The following is a 21,773-nucleotide window of genomic DNA, read 5'->3' as shown; positions in this document are numbered from 1 at the left end:
CCTAACAAGTATTATTTGCCAAATGTATTAGTTTTCTATGTCTGTGTAAGAAATAAGCATGCACCCAGCATCTTAGAACAACATACATTCACCATCTCACAGTTTCTATAGGTCAGAAGTCTGGCACTGCCTAGTTGGATTCTTTGCTCAGGGTCTCATTGGGATGATGTCTGCCTAGTTGGATTCTTTGCTCAGGGTCTCATTGGGATGATGTCAAGGTGTTGGCTGGAAGTCCAGTTCTTTTCTAGGGCTCAGCATCTTCTTCCAAGTTTACTGTCCTTTGCAGAGTTCATTTCTCATAATTATAAGACTGGGCTTCCTACTTTCCTGTCAGTTCATGGCCAAGAACCACTCTCAGCAACTAGAGGCCACCCATAGTCCCTGGCCACATGGCTGCTGTATGCAGTTTACAATATGAGTGTTTGCTTTTTTCTGGGCCAGGCAGAGCATATCTTTTCAGCTTCCTCTATGTGATAGCAGGAGAAATCACTCTGCATTTAAAGAGTTTGCCTGATTAGGTCAGGCCCACCCAGCATCATCCCCTTTTTTGCCATAAATGTAATGTAGTTACAGGGTGATACCATATCCACAGGTTGCAACCACACTCATGGAGTGTGGATTGTACAAGGGCAAGTGTCATTGAGGTCATCTTAGATTCTGCCTGATATACCGAAGTTTGTGTGTCTTACTGATTTTTTTTTCCCTAAGAACCATACCTGTTATACGAATATTGTCTGCTACATTGATAATTCACTATTTTTTCTCTTTATGTATATCTTCTTCCTTTTTTGTTCCTTTTCTAATTTCTCAAAGGTATTTGTTAGGTTCTTTCATTCCTTCTTAATCATATTGGTAATATTAAGACATTCAATGACTACTTGGTCTTCTTCCACAAATTTTGACATAAAATGTTCTTATTTTTGAAACAGTTATTTAGGTATTTTATATTTGTTTAGGAGGAAATTTCTTAATTTTCAAATGGTTGGAATGCTTTCTATCAATTTATTATTAATTTCAGGCTTAACTGCATTGTGACTGGACAACCCTATATGCCAGCTATTTTAAATGTATTGAGCTTTACTTTGAGCTCTAGTATATGATTAGTTTATCGAAATATCCCATGAACCCTTGAAAATAAGAATTTTCTGTAAATATGTTTTTTGAGATAATATATAGTCATAATATATTTACTTTTGTTATTAATATTATTCAAATTCTAAATGTCATCTATTTTAAAAAACATTTTATCATAGGCTAAAAAAGTTGTATTAAAACCTTCATAATCAGTACATTTGTATGAATATATTCTTTTAATGGTTGAGATAAAAGATGAAGTGGTCCAATTCTTTATTTGATTGGGATAGTGACACTATTATTATTAAATACTCAAAAAGGGAAGGAAAAGATCTTCACATGTGTAGGAAGAGTCCCCCTCTATGTTAGCACATAAAATACGAATTCAGATAAAATACTAAAGAAATTTTGTAACAGCAAAACTAAAATGTTCTCAAATAAGTATTTTTATAGATTTAAAAATCAATAAGGCCAATTAATTTTTCCTTTTTTGTTCTTAGATTGAAATTTATTTCATTTTGAAATTCACTATTCACTAATAAAGCAATTGGTTCTGTTTTGAGATTATGGAATATTTCTTAAAATCCATTTTAATATTTATTAAACCATGAATCAACCTTAAATTTTACCAATTTCAAAATAGGCTAGTTCATTTGAGAATCTGTGTATTTTCACACATGAATCTTAATAGCTAAATTATATAGCTAAATCTTAATAGCTAAATTATTAAGACAGAATGCAGAGACCACATTGTATATGAAGCATCCACTTTGCCTTGTACACAAGGGCATTCAATAACCACTTAATAACTACAACCCTGATGGTAAGAGCATTTTTCCTCCTCAGTGGATTTATGCAAATTTCTTGCTTTTTAAAAAATGCTCTTTACTCTAGTAAATGATTTGACCTTGAGGGTAAGGCAAAACAAAGAAAACACTGTTCAATATTCTCTGAGAGTAAGTGATTAAATGCTTTTTTTCTTGTTCTCTGACTTGATCCTACAATGTTTATGTTTTTATTTTTAAACTTGGTTTGTTATAGGGAGCTTATTTATAGAGTTTAGTAGGAGTTTATAATACTCCTACTAAATTTATAATAAGTAATATAATTAAGTCTGGAATTTAAAGGTAAAAAGCATACTTAATATGTGGTCATATGATGTATATATATTTGTATACATATGTATATATATATATAGTATATATATATATTTGTACACATATGTACACACACACACACATATATTTAAATGTAATATATAAAGAATATTACCCAAAGTACTTATTTTTAAAACTGGACAGGTACTATTTTAATGCTGGGTATTTTACTATTGTGACATATACATCTCCTAAGTCATGCTTAAATGAGGTTCTCTACAACCTCAGAAATATTAGTATTAATATTTCATTGTGTACATTGTGCACCAGTAAATATTTCTATTGTACACTATGCATATTAAAAATTAAAATGACCCCTATTAAAGACTCTCAACAAAGGAACAATATCATATCAATGGAAAAGACACTGTGATGAGACTCAACATTTCCACAGGGCAGCTAGAAAACTCAAATATTAACTCATTAATTCCCACATTATTCCCAGTTGATTTCTTCATCAAGCTGTATGTTGAAAGGACAGTCTTCAGTGGATTATTCATATTTACAAAATGTTAATTGTTTCCATTCTTTAGTCAAACATTTGTCCATTATAAAAGTAAAGGTGGAAGAATATGACTCTAATATACTACTCTGAATTTTGCTTTCGATATGTCACACATAAACTTTTGTATCAATGATTAAATATAAGGGAACAAAAGCAACATATTTCAGACATATTGAGTCAATAGAAAATCATGGTAATACAAAAAAATTGGAAAGAAAAAAAATTCTGAAAAATTGCATTTATAATCCCCAAGCTAGAAACCAAAATGCAAATCAAATGTGTAATTTTCATTGTTAAATTCATTTTGCCAAATTGAGCACAGAGTTTCTATAATGTTATTTTGACATTGATTTTTAATGTTAAATTATAACATACTTAATAAGTGTCTACTGGGCAAATAAACTATATATCTATATAATGAAAGAGTTGAAAGTACCGCTATTCTGAGGATCAGAGAAACTTGAGTTTGAATCACAATCACTGGTTTTATGGACTCTAATCAATTATCCCAACCTCCTTAGGCTTTAGGTTCCTAATTTGTAAAATGGTTCTTACTTCACATCCTTGTTATAAGGACTGAACAAGATAACACATGAATATTGTTTGGCGTGTGCTTATTTGATAAATGTAACAATTTCCATCACAGTATTGTATTGTTTGTAATAGGTGTAATTACTGATTTTTGACTACCAAAAATGTGCCAGGTGTCAAAACTAGGACTTGAAAAATAAGATAGTGAACATACTAGACTCAGTATCTGCCCTCATTGGTTCACAATCAAATGGAAGATACAGAGAAGCAATCGCCACACACTGTGATAGGAGTAGTATAGAGTATATTGAGATCACCACCTCGCTCAGTCTAGGAAGGACAGGGTAGAATAAAGTGACATTTGGGATAAGAAGGATGTGGTGGGTAAGGATGAGTCAGGTGAAGCAGGATGGAGTAAGAGAGCATTCCTGTCAGAGAGAAAAGGTACAAAGATGAGAACTGATAAAGCATGGGGAATTCCATTGAATGAAAGATTAGTATAGCTGGGTGGGGAAGTGCGAGGTGTACTATTCTATGATACTGAAGGGGTCAGCTGTGGTCAGTTTTGCAGGGACTTGTAGCCATGTTAAGTAGTATAGACTCCATGCTGTGAGCAATGGGCAACTCCTGAAAGGTTAGGGAGGACAGAACTGTTACGGGATTTGCATTTTAGAAAGACCATCTATTGTTTTGTCAAGACTACGCTAGTGAGGGGAGACCCGTTTGGAGGCTGTAGCAGTAAAACTGGAAGATGATGGAGGTCTGACACTGGGTAAAAGCCGTGGGGATGCAGAGAGGTGGACAAAGATACGCAGCCTTGGCAGTCCCTAGTGATCAATTAGAAGTAATGGAGAAGGACCTTGGGTTCCATGGATAGTACTCTCCACAGAGAGTAGTTGCCATCTCTTAGAGACTATGTGCTTAGGTTGGGGATTGTCATATGTTCCTTAACCCATATAAGGTAAGATAAAAGTATTAAATGGGAAAATATCAGCAAAGCAGCAAGTATATTTAAAAATGTATATATCGGTGATATAATTGGGGAAAAAAATGGAAATCTAGAAGTAACTGCCCATCATCTATTTATTCATTCATTTAATAAATATGTTGTATGTGCTGTGGACTTAAGGGAAGACAGGGTTAGTGTTTCTCCTGTTCTCAAGACCTCATAAGCTAATGATGCATCATAGAAGTTCTTCCTAATGATTTGGAAGACTCTTCCAGCAGCTTTAAACTCAGAAGGGGATGCTCCTTAAGCACAACTATCACACTCTGGGAGACTAAGTGCTCTGTAAGTAGAGTTAGACCTCCACAGATCAGTGTGGAATGCAGAAGCAGATCAGCCTAAAGTGCAGGCCAGCACCAGAGGAACAGGACCTTTCAGGACTAAGCGGGAGGGCTCTGAAACACTCCAGACTATGCTGTTAACCTGTGCCCAATGTGCAGTGACTGGAAGTTAACACCAAATCTATAGCTGACACCTGTACCTAGTTCTTCAACAAATAGTATTATTTATTTCAGAAATATCCCAAAGAAAGTACATTTTCAGACACTTTTAAGATTTAGTGTAGTGGTTAAGAGTGTGACTATGGAGCAGACTGCCTGGATTCTAGTCCAGGACCAACCACGTACTATTTGTGTAACTTTGGCAAGTTTTCCTTTGTTGAAAATATGTTTATTTTTCTCATCTTAAGGCTGGAATAACAGTGTGTCTTATGGTGTAAAGACTGAATGAGACAATATATGCCCTCCAATAGTACTTTGTCCATGGTGAACATTTAACAATAGCTGTTATTAACATAATCTGAATTACAAGGACCTCACTGACATTTTTACTCTTTATTCTAGAGCTCACTCGTCACAAAAACAAGTATATTTCTTTTATAATTACTTTAGTAATATGCCATTTTTGTTCCCAAAAGTATAACTTTAATAACTTAATTTATTTAAAAATTTTTATTTAAATGGAATTACAGTAGTAATTTTCTTGACATTGACTTACACTTTTGAACATTTTTAACTTCCAAATAGCTTTTAGAGCTTCATAACATTTCTATAAGCATCATAGGACAGATACCTCATTTAATAAATTAGGAAACAGGGTAATATAGATTTAGTGATTTGCTTAAAGGCTTATAGGTTTTAATCTAGTATTCATATAAATCAACCAAAACTCAAAAAATTATTGGGCAACTGTTATGTACCCAGCATTGTGGTAGGTGCTTCAGAGGATAAAAATGTTATAAAATACTATCCATAACCAAAATAAATTTACTTTCTACTTGGGGAGACGAGATTTTGTATTGTCTTTTGCATACTCTTGGCAGTTTTGCCCAGCCTTCAAAGCTCTCTCAGATCTTTCCAAGTCAACATTCTTTATTATTAATGTTCAATAAAAATTCATATTTCTAGCTTATCATTATTCCTACTATGGCATGAGTCAAGAAATTTTCTGAGGTTTAAAAAAACAATTCCTCAAATTACTTGAATGTACTTTGAAGGTTGAAGTCTCTTAGGACTTAAAGAGAAGATGAAATGTGACTCATGCTATTCCCTTTCTTCTTTTGGAGACCAATAGGAGGAAGGTGTAGGAAAAACAGCCCTTAGTTTGCTCTGGAATGGAGGATACTTAGGTGTGACTTCACAGATGTGAGAGGCAAAAAAAATACGAGGTTCCAGCTCAGCACATCTCTTCATACCAGTCTATTCTTGCTTCCTGGAAACCGAGACTCCTTACCTACATCTCATCCTCAGCTCCTGTGATTTATGCCCCAGGAATTCCAAACTACTAATTGTCTCCAAATACACTCTCTGGCTTCCTGTCTTTAGGTTTCTGCATGTTTATATTTCCTGATTGGAATGCCCCTTAGAAAAGTAATTTTCTTAAATATTTTAAGGAGCTTACCATATCAAGAATGTAATCAAAACAGTTTAAAAATATACAGAAAATATAAAATGTATCACCATTCCCAGATAAACTTATAAAACAATTTATTACAGAGAGCAAAAGGCAAACAACAAAAAAAGACTAATAGTGGAATATGTTATTAGTAGTAATTCTTGTAAGAAAACTTACCTGGAACAGTGTGGCATGCAACTGGTAATACTAATAATGATGATTTATCAAATATTCTATATTAGGCATGGTGCTAAGTACTTCACATTTATTATCTCATTGAATACTCTGCCCCAAAAATGCAGTCAGTAACATATGCACGTTTTTGAGATGAGGAAACTGATTATTAGATAGGTAAAGTCACACAGTAAGCAGCTAAAATGAAATTATATAACCCAGTATCTGGCTCCAGAGTATAACCATTTACCAACTTTATAACTGTGGCCTCACATGTCTAAAAACAAATGTTCAGTGTATGAATAATAAACAGTGGGCACTTGTAATTTTATCACAAAGCATTAATATAATTTTGGAAGTATTATAATGATGCATTGCAGATAAGTCATTACTGGAATTCAGGAATGGAAACAATAACATGTTCAAATGAAACTAGTCTAACAGAGGCCACGGAAGGTAACATTTTTGCATTAGTAACATATGTCTCAATATGAAAATTCATACTTAAAGGTTGAAAGTCACACACACACACAGATGCTCCTCAACTTACGATAGGGCGAACTCATGACAAACCCATTATAAAGTTGAATCATTAAGTCAAACCATTATAAGTCAGGGTCCAACTGTAAATACACACACACACACACACACACACACACACAGAGAGAGAGAGAGAGAGACAGAGAGAGAGAGAGAAGCAGAGAGAGAGAGACAGAGAGAGAGAGGGATAAAATCATGCCTTATAGCTTATTAGTATACTCCATTATCTAATCTCCCTGGCATATGATAACTGCTAAATAAATGAAAACAGGCAAAAAGAATAAAGGCTAAAACAAAAAGAACCAAAATGATGAGATTAATGTACTACAGGCAGCATTCCTAATGTAGAACAAAGACTTCATCTATTGGGGCATCTGCTGTCAGCTTAATTCCTCTAAAAGCAGAATATCTCATAATTTGTGCCTTACTTTGATGAACAGAATACAGTATGAGACTGATGAAGCAATGAGGGCAAACAATATTGTATGGGTTTATTTCTGACCAAGAAGAAAGGAATTGTGAAGTAAAAGTGCCAGGAAATTTGATACAATATGGTAATCTGTAGAAGAACATAAAAAGAAAGCCAGATTCAAAAATGAATAAAAGAAATTGAAATGTATCATTAGGGGATAAATAGAAGTTTCAGTATTTAATTACAAAATTTCATCTGGATGAGATACAACTGCATTTCAACAGCAATTCATGTGGAAAAGATGAGATATTATCACTTTCTTAGAAGGCTGGTGTAAAGTGACAAGGTAACATGGCTAACAAAAACAAAAACAACAAAACCTAACTCAAGTGAATCTTGAATCAAGAGAAAAATTTGGTCCAAAATAATTGGAATTAAAATGACAATCTCAAGTACGCCCTAATCAGAGAAAGTATTTATGAGAGCCCTTCAAAATGGTTTTATTAACAAGAGTTGAACGAGCTGGAAAAGTTTGATCTGAGTGTCTACTTTGTATCAAACATGTTTAAGTAGGTCACCACATAAAAGGAGAGACATGCACGCATATAAGTAGCTATCCTAAAATATGATAGTACTTTGTAAGATGCATGAGTCAAGAAAATGCATTATTTATTACTATGCTCTATGCCTTGTATCTCTGGGAACCAAAAAAGAAAGCAATCTGTTCTGCTTAGGGTTGGGAAGGCTTCATTACCACTGCCTTCAAAAAGCTGAAACAGTGTTTCTGAAGCTTAAGAACTCCTGAACTTCAGACACTATGCCCATGAACCAAGTGGGTACATTCTAATTAGACAAGCAACACATTAAAGGTCAGCACAGGCGGCAAAAGCTTCATTTACCAGGACTTCTCCCTATGACATGCAATGTGCTCTAACGTTATTCTATTCTATTTCATTGACTGGGTGCAGTAGCTCACACCTGTATTCCCAGCACTTTGGGAGGCCGACATGGGCGGATCACTATTTCATTTAAAAAAAAAAAAAAACCCTGGCCTATTAAAGGGATTTCTCAAGTCTAACTAAACTATGACTCACAATTTGAGAAGCACCACATTAAATTATCTCTAAAGCTTCTATTACCCTAACATTTAAAATTTCAAGTAACTCAATGTTCCAAGATATAAAATGCCATGAAGTAGAAAGAAACAGAACTACCCCTGGTGCTTCAGTGGATAGTTGCTTTATAAAAAGGTTAGTGTTTCTTTTAGCCTTGATCAATATACAACAACAGTAAGAGTATGAATCATGTCAAATTTTTACAGAAAATGTATATCTTATGGATGGTCTTTGTAATAAAATAGTGTTTTTCCTTTTTAATATAACAGATAGCATATGGTAGCCATTAGTCTTCATCAAATGCTAAATATAGGTCTAAGGATTCAAGACAAAGGAAACCAGACTAGGCTATTACTAAATTTATTTTAACAGAAGTTCAAAATCAATTTTATAAATACAAAGACAACAATTTTTCCAAAAATTGGCCTTCATCTGATTCCTTAGGAAAACTCAAATAAACAAAGTCTGAACTGACATAACATCAAAATTAAAAATTCTGTAAAAAAGTCCACAATATTGATAAAAACAGTCTATTTTTTTTGTACTGAATCTATTTCCATAGACATAGAAATGTGACATGATCTATCTACTATTACGTCTCTGCACTATATTTCTTTCCCTTCTCTCATCTCACAAACCTGAACTAACTAAGCAACTCTAATGCTAGGGTCAAGGCAACTGCTTCCAGCTCCAATATTAGCCCCATACTCCTAAAAGTGGAGGATGACCTAGATTATTCAGAGACTCATTATAAATACTTGAAGCGTCTTTCAAGGGATATAGTCAATAAATCAAAAGAATGTCACATACCTGTGGTATCTTCCATGGACAACCATCAAAATGCAATGGACATGGTGATATCTAATAGAATTATATCTCTAATAAAATGTCTTTAATGTATTCAATCCTTTAAAATATTTAGACTATACAGCCTGAAAGGTGGGCACCCTGCTGTTTTTGAGATTTCCAAATACTAAATGGGAAGTAAAGGTGCTTTGTCCTAGACTTCTTGTTAATTATCTTATATATCCGTTAGACTTTTAACTTAATATTTTAAAGTAGGTTGCTATGGATTAAGTTTTGTCTCCACAAAATTCATATGCTGGAGCTCTAACCCTCAATATGACTGTATTTGAGGATAGGGCCTGTAAGGTGGTGATAAAGGTTAAATGAGGTCATACAGGCTGGACTTTATTCTGATAGGGCTGGTGCACTTGTAAGAAGAAGAATAAACACCAGAGTTCTCTCTCTTTCCATGTACATGCATTGAGGACAGGCCATGTGAGGACACAGCAAGGAGGTGTCTGTCTGCAACCCAAGGAGTGAGCCCTCACTAGACATTGACCCTGCTAGTATCTTGGTCTTGGACTTTCCAGTTTCTGGACTGTGAGAAAATAAATTTTGGTTGTTTAAGCCACCCAGTTATGGTATAGTGCTATGGCAGTCCAAACAGGCTAATGCATAGGGCAGTGTAATTTTAGTTGAAGAAGCTACAAGAATATTTCTTGTTGCTAAGTTCTCTTCAATGTACATGAGCCAATGTGATGCAACAAACAATAAACAGAACTTGTTTTTTTTTTTTTTTTTTTTTTTTTTTTTTTTTTTTTGAGACGGAGTCTCGCTCTGTAGCCCATGCTGGAGTGCAGTGGCCGGATCTCAGCTCACTGCAAGCTCCGCCTCCCGGGTTCACGCCATTCTCCGGCCTCAGCCTCCCGAGTAGCTGGGACTACAGGCGCCTGCCACCTCGCCCGGCTAGTTTTTTGTATTTCTTAGTAGAGACGGGGTTTCACCGTGTTATCCAGGATGGTCTCGATCTCCTGACCTCGTGATCCACCCGTCTCGGCCTCCCAAAGTGCTGGGATTACAGGCTTGAGCCACCGCGCCCGGCCAATAAACAGAACTTGTAAATAAGGGCTCTAAGTTCAACTCTCGGCACTCCCCTCACTAGTTATGGGACGTAATGCTCCCTGAGCTAATTTTCTTGTCTGAAAAGTTAACATAATAACACATTTCTTTCCAGGTTATTGTAAGTATTAAATCTGATGATGTTTGTCTATTTGTTGGATCGTTCATTCATTCATCTAACAAATATCCATTACTAAGGATGAGAAAACTCACACATATACTATATTACCCTTTAATTTTTCAATCATTAGCTTGAGTTAAATCTTTTGTTCTTCAGTGAAATAAAATTTTACATGATGTCAAAAATCTATATGGAAAATATGTAATAAGAAATACAGGCAATATAATACATGTACTGTAAATGTTCCTCAACTTACAATGAGATTAGCTCCTGATAAACTCATTGTGAGGTGAAAATATTGTACATCAAAACTCATTTAATACATCTAATTACCAAACTTTATAACTTACCCTAGTCTACTTTAAACATGCTCAGAACATTTAGATTAGCCTACAGTTGGGCAAGGTCATCTAAAGAAAAGCACAATTTATAATAAACTGTTGGATACCTTATGTAATTTACTGAATACAGTATACTGTATGGTGAATATTGGTTGTTTATCTTTGTAATCACATGGTTGACTGGGAGCTGCAGCTTGCTGCCACTGCCCAGCATAATGAGGGTATCTTGTACCACAAATTGCTAGCCTGGGAAAAGATCAAAATTCAAAATTTGAAGCATGGTTTCTAGTGAATGGATATTGCTTTTGTATTATCATAAAGTAAAAAATCTTAAGTCAAAACATCATTAAATTGAGAATCATCTGTATGTGTGTATATGTATATATGTATATGTATTCATACCTTCACACACCTATAGAATCTTACCTCTTTGCTTTCTTCCAGATCCGATTCACTACTAAAGTCTTCCGTGTTTAAATTTTCAAAGTCAGATTCTCCTACAGCAATTGGTACAGTCACAGTAAGACTGGGATTGTTTATGAATGACATGTAATCACTTTCATCAATAATGTACTTTTCAACACTGCTGCCAGTTCCTATACCGCTTGTAGTTCCATTTACATCTTTAAGATAGTCAAGATCTTTCCCAATTTCTGTTGTATGATTGGACATACAACTGTCTTTCTTGTTGTTTAGATCATCAAGTGGTTTAATTTCATCTAAAATCTTTTGTTTCCTAATGAAGGACTGTTGAATAAATTCATATATTTTTCTTTTCACATAAGCTACTCCTTTGTGCATCCTATCCACAGCAATTTGGAGATTGTTCATTTCATTATCATCATCAGTGGCTGCAAGGTTGTCTGCACTAAATGAGCTCAGAAGCAAGGCCAGAAAGAGATTCAGGACCTTTAAAACAACAAAAACATGATTATAATTTTACACCGATGTAGGGAAGAGCAGATTACAATCACTTATTCTTTTAAGTGTGGAAGAAACTCTAAGTTCTAAAACTTGATGAGAAGGAAACACCACAGCATAGTGATTAGAAGATGGGTGATCTGAATTTGTGACTGGCTCAATAGCACATCCCTGGACAAAGACATGATTTCCATTGCTCTCAAGTTCTCCCATTTGTAAAGTGAAATTGAATGAGCTAATCTAAGGGTTTGCTAACTCTAAAATTTATGAGTAAAAGAAGACAGGTTTATATAGGTACTACACAAGAATTCTTAAAAATCACTAATGTTTCCAATTATGCATGTAAATGCATTCTATAATTTTTTGATAAACAAAGATATTAAATAGGATGTTAATTGAAAAATAACCATTAGGACTCAGAATGAAGATCAGGAGCTTAACATAGGCATTGACACTTGTTTTCTTAATCTATTATATTTCTCATAATTCATTGTTGACTAAGTAGAGATGTTTATGAATAATCTCTCATATTTCCATGAGACTGGCATGTGAATGTACATACTTTTAGAATATTTTATATATTTCTATACTATAAACAGTAACACTCCAAATTTAAGAGAGAGAAAGATTGATCAGTTACTCTATTAGGGTAATTTCAGGAGTCATTAGCTATTCGAGAACTGACAAACTCAGGTTGGCTAATGCATCTGCCATATGACATAGAGTGATTGAATATCATATGCTACCATGAGGCAAAGAAACGGCACAATCATTACGAACACTTAAAGACACCACTTTTTAGTCCTGATCTGGATGGTAATTTTGCTCTTTCTCTCTCCACTTTTTTTAGACTTCTCTCTTCCTTGGCTCCGAATTTATAAAATGGTCCCAGCACATCCTTTTAGACTTGTCTTCAATATGATACTCTACTGTAATTCACATAAAAATGTGATGAAGTGACTGACGAAATAGAATTTGGTATAAAAAATGTAGGGGCACTGCTATATTGCTGTGTTGTTAAAGTGATAATATATCCAAGGTAACGGACTTTTAAACTAATAATCATAGTTTGTTTTTCTTTTTGACAGAACGGTCACCATTCCATTATACTCTTAATGTATTTCTGAAATGCGTATCTTAAGTGGGTACATACCACTAGGTTTCCAATCACCATGACCATCATGAAGACAGTAAGGCACATGGCTTGACCAGCAACCTCCATACAGTCCCACATGGTCTCTATCCACTCCCCACACAGCACGCGGAACACAATCAGGAAGGAGTGGAAGAAGTCATTCATGTGCCAGCGTGGGAGTTGACAATCACTGGCGATCTTGCAGACACAATCTTTGTAGCTTTTACCAAAGAGCTGCATGCCAACCACGGCAAAAATGAAGACGATGATGGCCAACACAAGGGTTAAATTTCCCAGAGCCCCCACGGAATTGCCAATAATCTTTATTAGCATATTTAACGTTGGCCAAGATTTTGCCAACTTGAAAACTCGCAGCTGGAAAATAAAATATTAATATATATTTGTATGGTTCTTAAAAGCATTATATGTATTGAGCTTTACCTAGAAATGGTAATTAGAATTCAATATCTTACAATATCTGATCTGCCCTAACTCTCTCAGGTTCATGGCTAATATTTGGACTCCCTAGGAAAAGCTGCATTTTCCATATTTTGACCATGTAGATCATTTTCTCTGACAGAGAATTATTTTTCTTTCCTTTTCTTTTTTTTTTTCTTTTGTCACCCAGGCGGGAGTGCAGAGGAGTGATCTCAGCTCACTGCAACCTCCGCCTCCCAGGTAAAAGTGATCCTCCTGCCCCAACCTCCCAAGTAGCTGGGACTACAGGCACGTGCCACCACACCTGGTTAAATATATACATATATACACGTATATGTGTGTGTGTATATATATAAATATATATACACGTGTATATATATAAATATATATACGTATATATGCATATATATGTGTATATATGTATATATTTACATATATACTAGAGACGGAGTTTCACCGTGTTGGCCAGGCTGGTCTCGAACTCCTGGCCTCAAGTGATCCACCTGCCTCAGTTTCCCAAAGTGCTAGGATTACAGGCGTGAGCCACCAAGCCAGGCCTCTTATAGTGAATTTTTAATGAGTACTTGGAATCCAGCTCTTCTTAATATGTTTTATAAAGGTGGTTCTAAGGCTGGACATTATAATATTAACATCTGAATCTGAAATATCTGCCGAAAGATATTAATTTGCCAATAGTGTGCAAAGTAACATCATACTGAGCCCTGATATAAGTAGAGAAAAATGTTCATTATTCATTAATGCTCCTTAGGGGTATTCACGTAGCTACATGCACCTGCACTGAAAAACTTGGAATGTTTCCCATGATTCTACAATTATTTTCCTGACTTGTAAGGATATATGTGTAAATTAATGGGCATGTTTAGTAATCCTACAGACTTTCTCTCCTTTGACTTTTGCAAGATGCATATTTTCCAGAGACAGAATTAGAAAAAGTTTCTGCATGAACATCTTACATCAGATTTTCATCCACTGCTACAAAGGGCTATATATATATTTTCAAGTTACTATTAAAAGGTGATGCATTTTCATTAAAAATATTTTCTTAGGTCTAGAAATATTAACCGTGGTAGTCTCTAGAAGCAGTACTTAATGAAAATAGCAACTGAGTAATACATTAACCTTTACGTAACTATGTTCTTTGAAATAAAGGTTTTCGTAAATAATTGAGAATTTTTTTTCCACATAGGAAAAGTTTTTGACAATGCAAATTTTACAGAAAAACTTAGAATGCTAAGGGTTGTGTGGCAAAAAAACTATGACATTGCTATGCAAGAACCTTGATGGTTAGAAATGTTTTTGTGCTTTTTTTTTTTTTTTTTTTTACCAATCGAAATGAACGGAGAACAGATAATCCTTCCACATTGGCGAGTCCAAGTTCTACCAGGCTAAGCGTCACAATAAAACCATCAAAGATATTCCAGCCTTCTTGGAAATAATAGTAAGGATCCATGGCAATAATTTTCAGAAACATTTCTGCTGTAAAGATCCCAGTGAAAACCTAAGATCAAAACAAAATTACTCTAATTCCACCAGATAATGATAATGTACATGACATAAGATTTGCCCTTAGAACATAATGCTTATGCTATTTTCCCACAATGATTCTATTACTAACTTAAATTTGTATGGCAATTTGTAGTTGATGAAAGACTCTCATATACATTATTTAATTTTATCCTTGTGGAAACGCTAAATAGATAATGCAGACAGAATTATTACTTTACAGATAAGGAAACTAAGGTCTTCAGATGGGTGAAATGACTTGCTTGATATCATGCAGCAAGAAAATGGCAAAACTAGGATATCAGTACAAGTCATCTATTTTTTTTTTTTTTTTTTTTCAGATGGAGTGTCACTCTGTCGCCCAGTCTGGAGTGCAGTGGTGTGATCTCGGCTCACTGCAAGCTCCGCCTCCCAGGTTCACACCATTCTCCTGCCTCAGCCTCCTGAGTAGCTGGGACTACAGGCGCCCTCCACCACACCCGGCTAATTTTTTGTATTTTTTAGTAGAGACGAGGTTTCACCGTGTTAGCCAGGGTGGTCTCGATCTCCTGACCTCGTGATCCACCTGCCTCGGCCTCCCAAAGTGCTGGAACTACAGGTGTGAGCCACCGCGCCCGGCTCAAGTCATCTATTTTTAACAGTGCTCTTTCCATTATACCAAACTACCTTTTTCTCCAGACTTCATATAACATAAGTACTGACAACATTTTGCCCATGAGCAGTTTTATTTCTCTATAAGCTTATTCCTATTTCCCTCAAATCAGAGTTATACATTCTTATCTATTACTATACTAGGTGCATTACTGTTGTCATTCTTTGTTATGCACATGAAAAAATAAATTTACTTTTTTTTTTTTTTTTTTTTTTTTTTGAGGCGGAGTCTCTCTCTGTCGCCCAGGCTGGAGTGCAGTGGCCGCATCTCAGCTCACTGCAAGCTCCGCCTCCCGGGTTCACGCCATTCTCCTGCCTCAGCCTCCCGAGTAGCTGGGACTACAGGCGCCTGCCACCTCGCCCGACTAGTTTTATTTTTTGTATTTTTTAGTAGAGACGGGGTTTCACCGTGTTAGCCAGGATGGTCTTGATCTCCTGACCTCGTGATCCGCCCGTCTCGGCCTCCCAAAGTGCTGGGATTACAGGCTTGAGCCACCGTGCCCGGCCAAATTTACTTCTGTAGTATAAATAGTAGAACTTCAAAAATATAACTAATAAAATGTCAGTTGTTATACATGATGTTTCTGCTTTCTACCATCAAAAATCCTAAACTTCAAACCAAATATTATGGAAAATGCATATATTACTTTAGCTAGCTCTTTCCTTCAGCAAATAAAAGCTAATATTCCTAAGTTGACTGGTAAACATTTTAATAATTTATGTTTTTGAAGCACAAAAAGGAAAAATTAAGTGGCAACCTTCACCAAAAATGACCTTCGTAATCATATAATACACAAAATGTACTGGAGGTTTTAAATAGTTCATGGTTTTGATATGGAATAGATGGATAAACAATACATGTACTACTTAGATCCTAGAAGAATAAAAGCTGGAGACATTTTTGAGTTGTTAAATTATTTCTTGCAATGATGATGACTAAGAAGGATAAAAGAGATCCACAATTTTATTTTAACCTTCTACAGTAAGGGAAATTGTAATAATATCTCAAAAAGTGTGTTCTTAAACTATGAGCTACTTCTGGATCTTGAAAAGTTATAAATATTGCTGTTGACTTTTCAAGTAGTGCTGTAGGCCTGTGCCTTTTTCAGTTTTTGTGAGCACATTAAGGTCATTATTTTTGGCAAAAAGTGGAGTATAGCCAGTATGATATAATTAGCATTTTGCGAGGGCCAGGAAGCATGAAGGGTGGTTGAAAGACTGCTATACACAATTAAATGTAAACAGTTTCTCAAGCAGAAAATTTGAAGACTAAACACATTTACCTTCCAATATGCTTACCAAATTTCCTACTGTAAGCACATTATTGAAATGGTCCGTCATTGGATAGTGCTCCATGGCCATGAAAAGGGTATTTAAGACAATACAGATGGTGATGGCCAGGTCAACAAATGGGTCCATCACGACCAGGTTGACAACATGTTTCACTTTTAACCAATATGGAGAACAGTCCCAGATTAAGAATATGTTGGAAAATTTATACCAACAGGGTGGGCATTTCTGCCTGGATTCTTCAAGTTCTAGATTAAAAAAAAATAAGAACCACCAAAAGGTATATTTTATACACACGCATTTATTTCATATCCACTAAACTTATTTTCAGTAATCAGCACATTTTTGTTACAGAGGCAACCTTTTTTGTACTTCTTAAAAAAAATTACAGAGTTTACTCTAAACCTCCCAAGGATATTTCATTAGACACACACATAGAGCCCAGGTAACAATGGGTAGTTTTTGTCTTATGCACTGACATTGTGGCTCAGCGCTTGGCCTCAAGTGATGCGAGTGGTTTTTCATGTGAAGTCTCAATGGGAACATGGTTTAGGGTGGTGTGGATGCTGTGTGCAGCCCTATGTGAATGACTCTACATTGTCAACCTCAGACTATGAGAGCTAGAATAGGGATTGATGTGACCCAAGAATCATCATTTTAACTTGTTTTTATTTTGTGAAAATGACCTGCTCTTCCTCTACAATCTTGAGAGTACTTAGGATGAGGCTGAAAAGGGTTGTACTGCTGAAGTCTTAAACTAATGGAACAAAAAGAGGGTCACTGTGACTAATGAGATTAGAAACCCCTAACAGAAATGCTCTATTCTGCATTTTCAAAGAGTTGCCACACAGTTAGGAAAACATTCTTAGTCCCAATATCACTGAGTTTAAAATAAATTGTTAAGGCTTCTAGAATATCTGAGTAGATATAACAGATAACAGTTCTTGAATTAAACTTATTGTCTTTTCATTAGAATGCACTATTTCCAACTCACAAATATATTTATTTGAAATGAGACAATATAAGTTTAGTGAAAATAATTGAAACGAAAATAGAATTTGTTACCAACCTTCTACTGTATTTGTTAGAATGCTGGCTATACTCATTGCTCGTTGCCTTTGGGAAGGATCTTCTAGAAAGTCCATGGAAACATGGAAAGAACTTGACCTTCTCTTTCTCATTTCAGTTTCAGTGGTTGTTCCCTGTAAAAAAAAAAAAAAATGCTAATACGTTAAATGATTAATTTGAGCAATATGACAAGCAAACAACCAAGTGGTGACACAGTGAATTTCATGAAACACATGCATCATGCACTTCCATATTCAATTGGTGATGGCAGATATTTCTGACTTATTGTATCATTAGCCTGGAATGTTCAAACTGTTAACCATTTAGTCATACAGCAAAAACCAAGATTTTAACTTCCTGATTTCATAATTTTATAAAATATGAAACAATTTTAATATAGTTGATAAAACTCTTAAGAGATATATTTGACAGTTATTACCCTTATTTCTGAACTAATAGTAAAAGCCTAGTAACTTAAAAGTCCTACAAGTGATCAAGGCACTTGGTTTTTGAGAAGGTAGCTATTTAATTTTAAGGAAGTATCAATGATTGCAACACACTTAGCTGCCATCTTATTTTCTGGACACAAGATGTAGATGGTCATTGACAACACAAACTCTATGTTGAAAAGAACACACACATGCTGCATGGACAACAGTTTCATCCAGGGTACCAAAGCAATAAGTCATCTAATTCTGACTTAGTCATGCCTCCTCATGCTGATATATTTCTAAGTGAGTAAACAGTCTAAGAAGAGGCAGCATCTGTTTAGAAATTCCTCATCTGGGTGTACATCCACAAACACATAGCATACCTTTGTACACAGACAATTATTTTATCTGTCTGTATTAATAATGTATTTGTGTCTCTTCATTTAGATTAATTTTGAGAAGACCTATATCAGCATTTTTTTAGTAAGAAAAATATGAGTACTAGGAGTATTAAGGTAACAATGAAGCTATCTACTTAAGCACAGTGTTTTTGAAAATCTAAACTAAAGCAGAGATATATTGAAGAATCCGTTGGAAAGATTTATTATACACCCTTGACACTTAAACATGGGATCATTCATTTACTTTTATATCAGAGCCTTAGAGGATGTCCTGCTATCTAAATTCAGTGTGGGTATATAGCAAATCCTCCAACTGGAGGCAGTAATTATTGTGTCTAATTAATCCTTAGCACTTTCAGTAAGTAAATGCATTCAGGTTTGTGCAGTAGACTGTTAAGGTTTTAAGTTTTAGTTGGTTAGTCTATTAAAGATATTACAAGATGCAGGTGCATTCACAGCGTGACCAACCAGGAATCATTCTCAAGGTTGCCGTTTTGTAGAAACACTGGCTGGTGCAACAATAATGGGCCAGCCATGCCTGAACTATTTAAAACTTCCTTACATTGTCATCAGTAGCTGGCTTATCTATTATCACCTCTGGCAGAAGCTGTCCAACAGGCGATGTAGGAACTGAAGGTCCACCAACCAAGGAAACCACACCATTGCAATCCACAGTGCTGTGCATCTTCCCATTCGCTGGAAACACTGCCAGCATCCGGGATGACCTACTGGTCTGACTCAGGTTGCTGTTGCGTCGCTCTCCATGTCGTCGGGGCACAAACAAGGAATCTCTACGGCTCTCATTATCCTCAAAGGTGCTGTGCTCATCATCTGCAAAGTCATTCTCAGATCCCACATCCTTTGCTCGCCCTCTAAAGCTGAAAAGGCTTGTTCTGCTATTTCGCCTTGGTGAAAATAGGGAGCCACGGATGCTCAACAAAGACTAGAAGTTTGAAACAGCAAACAAATAAAGCCATATTAATATGGCCCTTTGAATGTGATTTCATTTTGCAAGATTAGGTGGAAGAAGATTTCAGCATTCATGACAGAATATGGCCCATTCCTTTTGACTATCATTCTCACTTTATCTGCGTTCACATTAAATTAAATTACCTTGATAAAAGAAGGTTTCTAGCCCTTGGGATTAAAGAACGAGGAGATAGATTGCAACCTTAACATGTTGAAACACACACACACACACACAAACACACACACCCTGAACCACCATTTCTCAAATTCAAAGGGAAATATCCTCAGAATATGGCAATGGACATGGTAAACATTCAGTGAACACTGGCACCATGACCTTAACAAGACCACCTTGGTTTTCATGGATCTTGTCTTTCAAAAACTTTCAATACTCCTCACGATTTAGTTTACTCCACCTTTCTAAAATCACTTTAATTATTATTTCTTTTTCACCTATAAGGCATCGTATTGTTGGAACCTGAAGTTCATATTTCTGAAATTCAGAGCCATGTGCCTTTTGAACAAGTGTACCATGACTAATATTTTCAGAAGCATGCGTGGTGACTTATAAAGAAGTTATGAGGAAAAACAACATAAAATCATAAAATAACCTAAGGACATTCTTGATCAACAATCCCCAGTTCCACATTTTTTTTCTTAAAAGTGCTGAGGATCAAAAAGATTAAATGTCATTAGTTGTAGACAAATATCGGCAGACAATATCAGAATGACAATTCAGTTCTCCTGACTGTCAACTTGGTGTTATCTTAACTACACTGAGCTGTAGACTTACATATCTGTGGAGTAAAATTTTCGCATAACTATGTGCAGAAGGGATAGGTTTAAATATAGCACAACAGTGGTCGATTCAGTTGATAAAAATTCCTAAGTCCATTTTCTAATTCTCCCCCTCTCTCCCATGTTTTAATTTTCAACCGTGCATCAGTAAACTCAGCAGTGCCATACCTGGTGTGGGGAAGAGTACCTCTTTTCATACGTCAACCGGTTCCCTTCAATGGAGAAGCGAAAACCTTTCCTCCTGATGCTGTCCTCAGATTCAGATTTATGGAATTCATCCTCATCTTTCTCTTCCCCACCAGACTGCTCTTTCTGTTTTCTTTTCTTCCTCCGATTTCTTCTTTCCTTAGCACTCTTGGAACTCAACTTAGAGGCTTCAGATGAGCTGTCTGAGAGCCTGCCTGCTGCACTGGGCTCTCTGGAATGTTCTGAGGCAGTTGCTGTCGCTGCCTGCTACATTGAAGAGAAATAGTTTTAACATAGCACCTGAAAAGACTGTATCTTTCTCTGAAAGGGTTGAAGTATTTGCATGGCATTTAAAAAATATATTGAGCTGACTGAGGATCATCTCACAGAGAAGATTCTCTGCAAGTATAAGAGGAGATTTTTTTTTTCCACCTAAGGAAGGCTTTCAGAGATAATCTGGTCTTCTCCATGGTAACATTTATTATGTGTGTGTTAATGCCCCACAAACCACATATTCAAAAATATCCATCAGGTTTCAACAAGAACACAAATTCATTACTTTTTGGGATTTGATTTACTTTAAAAATTGCTATTTAATTAGTGTTGTTTTCTTTTCTCTGAAAAAGAAACTGAAGTATGGAAGAAAAGCTGATGAATTACTTGAAGTCCTATCTTCAGGCAGGGGAATGGGATAAGGACGTGAGGTCCTTTCTCTAATTATTGAAATTGGATTGTCCAATACCCTCAAAATATCATTAATCATATTTATGGACAGTTATAAAATCCCTTTCTCACCCATCCACAATATCCAGAAAAATGGAGAAGGGAGAATCAATAGTTTCTGCTGAGCAAAATAAGACATCCAGTTTTCCAAAAACTGTCCCCACCATCTTTGAATCGGTACTGGTTCTTAAGGGACATGTGGAAATGGAATAATACACTGCTTTTTGATTATAGCTTGTACTGGTAGTAAGTTGACACTTTTTAATTATTATCATTGTTCCCAGGGTAACCTTGATAAATTATTTACTCTTGCATATAAATTAATATTTCTGAAACAACTTTCTTCTTTAGTAAAGACATTAAGTTTGTATGCTACACAGAAAGATGAGAGAGAGAGGAGAGGCATTTTATGATTTATCACACTGTGAGGTCTAACACTTCACTATAAAACCAAGTAATCCTTT

General features: G+C 35.5%; 1 protein-coding gene across 6 annotated transcripts in view; it reads right to left on the bottom strand.

The window, feature by feature from the left end:
• The window catches only part of SCN1A (sodium voltage-gated channel alpha subunit 1), a 160,797-nt gene that overhangs the window by 35,680 nt on the left and 103,344 nt on the right, over window positions 1-21,773 (bottom strand). For 5 of the 6 annotated variants that reach the window (XM_050752501.1, XM_050752504.1, XM_050752506.1 and 2 more), the window contains 7 exons: window positions 20,569-20,853; window positions 19,196-19,576; window positions 17,803-17,935; window positions 16,743-16,981; window positions 14,614-14,787; window positions 12,849-13,205; window positions 11,201-11,683 (listed from right to left, as the gene is read on the bottom strand). In XM_050752501.1, the coding sequence (XP_050608458.1) occupies window positions 11,201-11,683; window positions 12,849-13,205; window positions 14,614-14,787; window positions 16,743-16,981; window positions 17,803-17,935; window positions 19,196-19,576; window positions 20,569-20,853 (2,052 nt within the window). The remainder of the gene's footprint in view (window positions 1-11,200; window positions 11,684-12,848; window positions 13,206-14,613; window positions 14,788-16,742; window positions 16,982-17,802; window positions 17,936-19,195; window positions 19,577-20,568; window positions 20,854-21,773) is intronic. The other variant, XM_050752505.1, reaches the window with a different exon arrangement.

Source organism: Macaca thibetana, chromosome 12, assembly GCF_024542745.1.
Source record: "Macaca thibetana thibetana isolate TM-01 chromosome 12, ASM2454274v1, whole genome shotgun sequence".
Classification (NCBI taxonomy): domain Eukaryota; kingdom Metazoa; phylum Chordata; class Mammalia; order Primates; family Cercopithecidae; genus Macaca; species Macaca thibetana.
The sequence above is the reverse complement of the archived record's forward strand: the minus strand, read 5'-3'. Positions and strand labels throughout refer to the sequence as shown.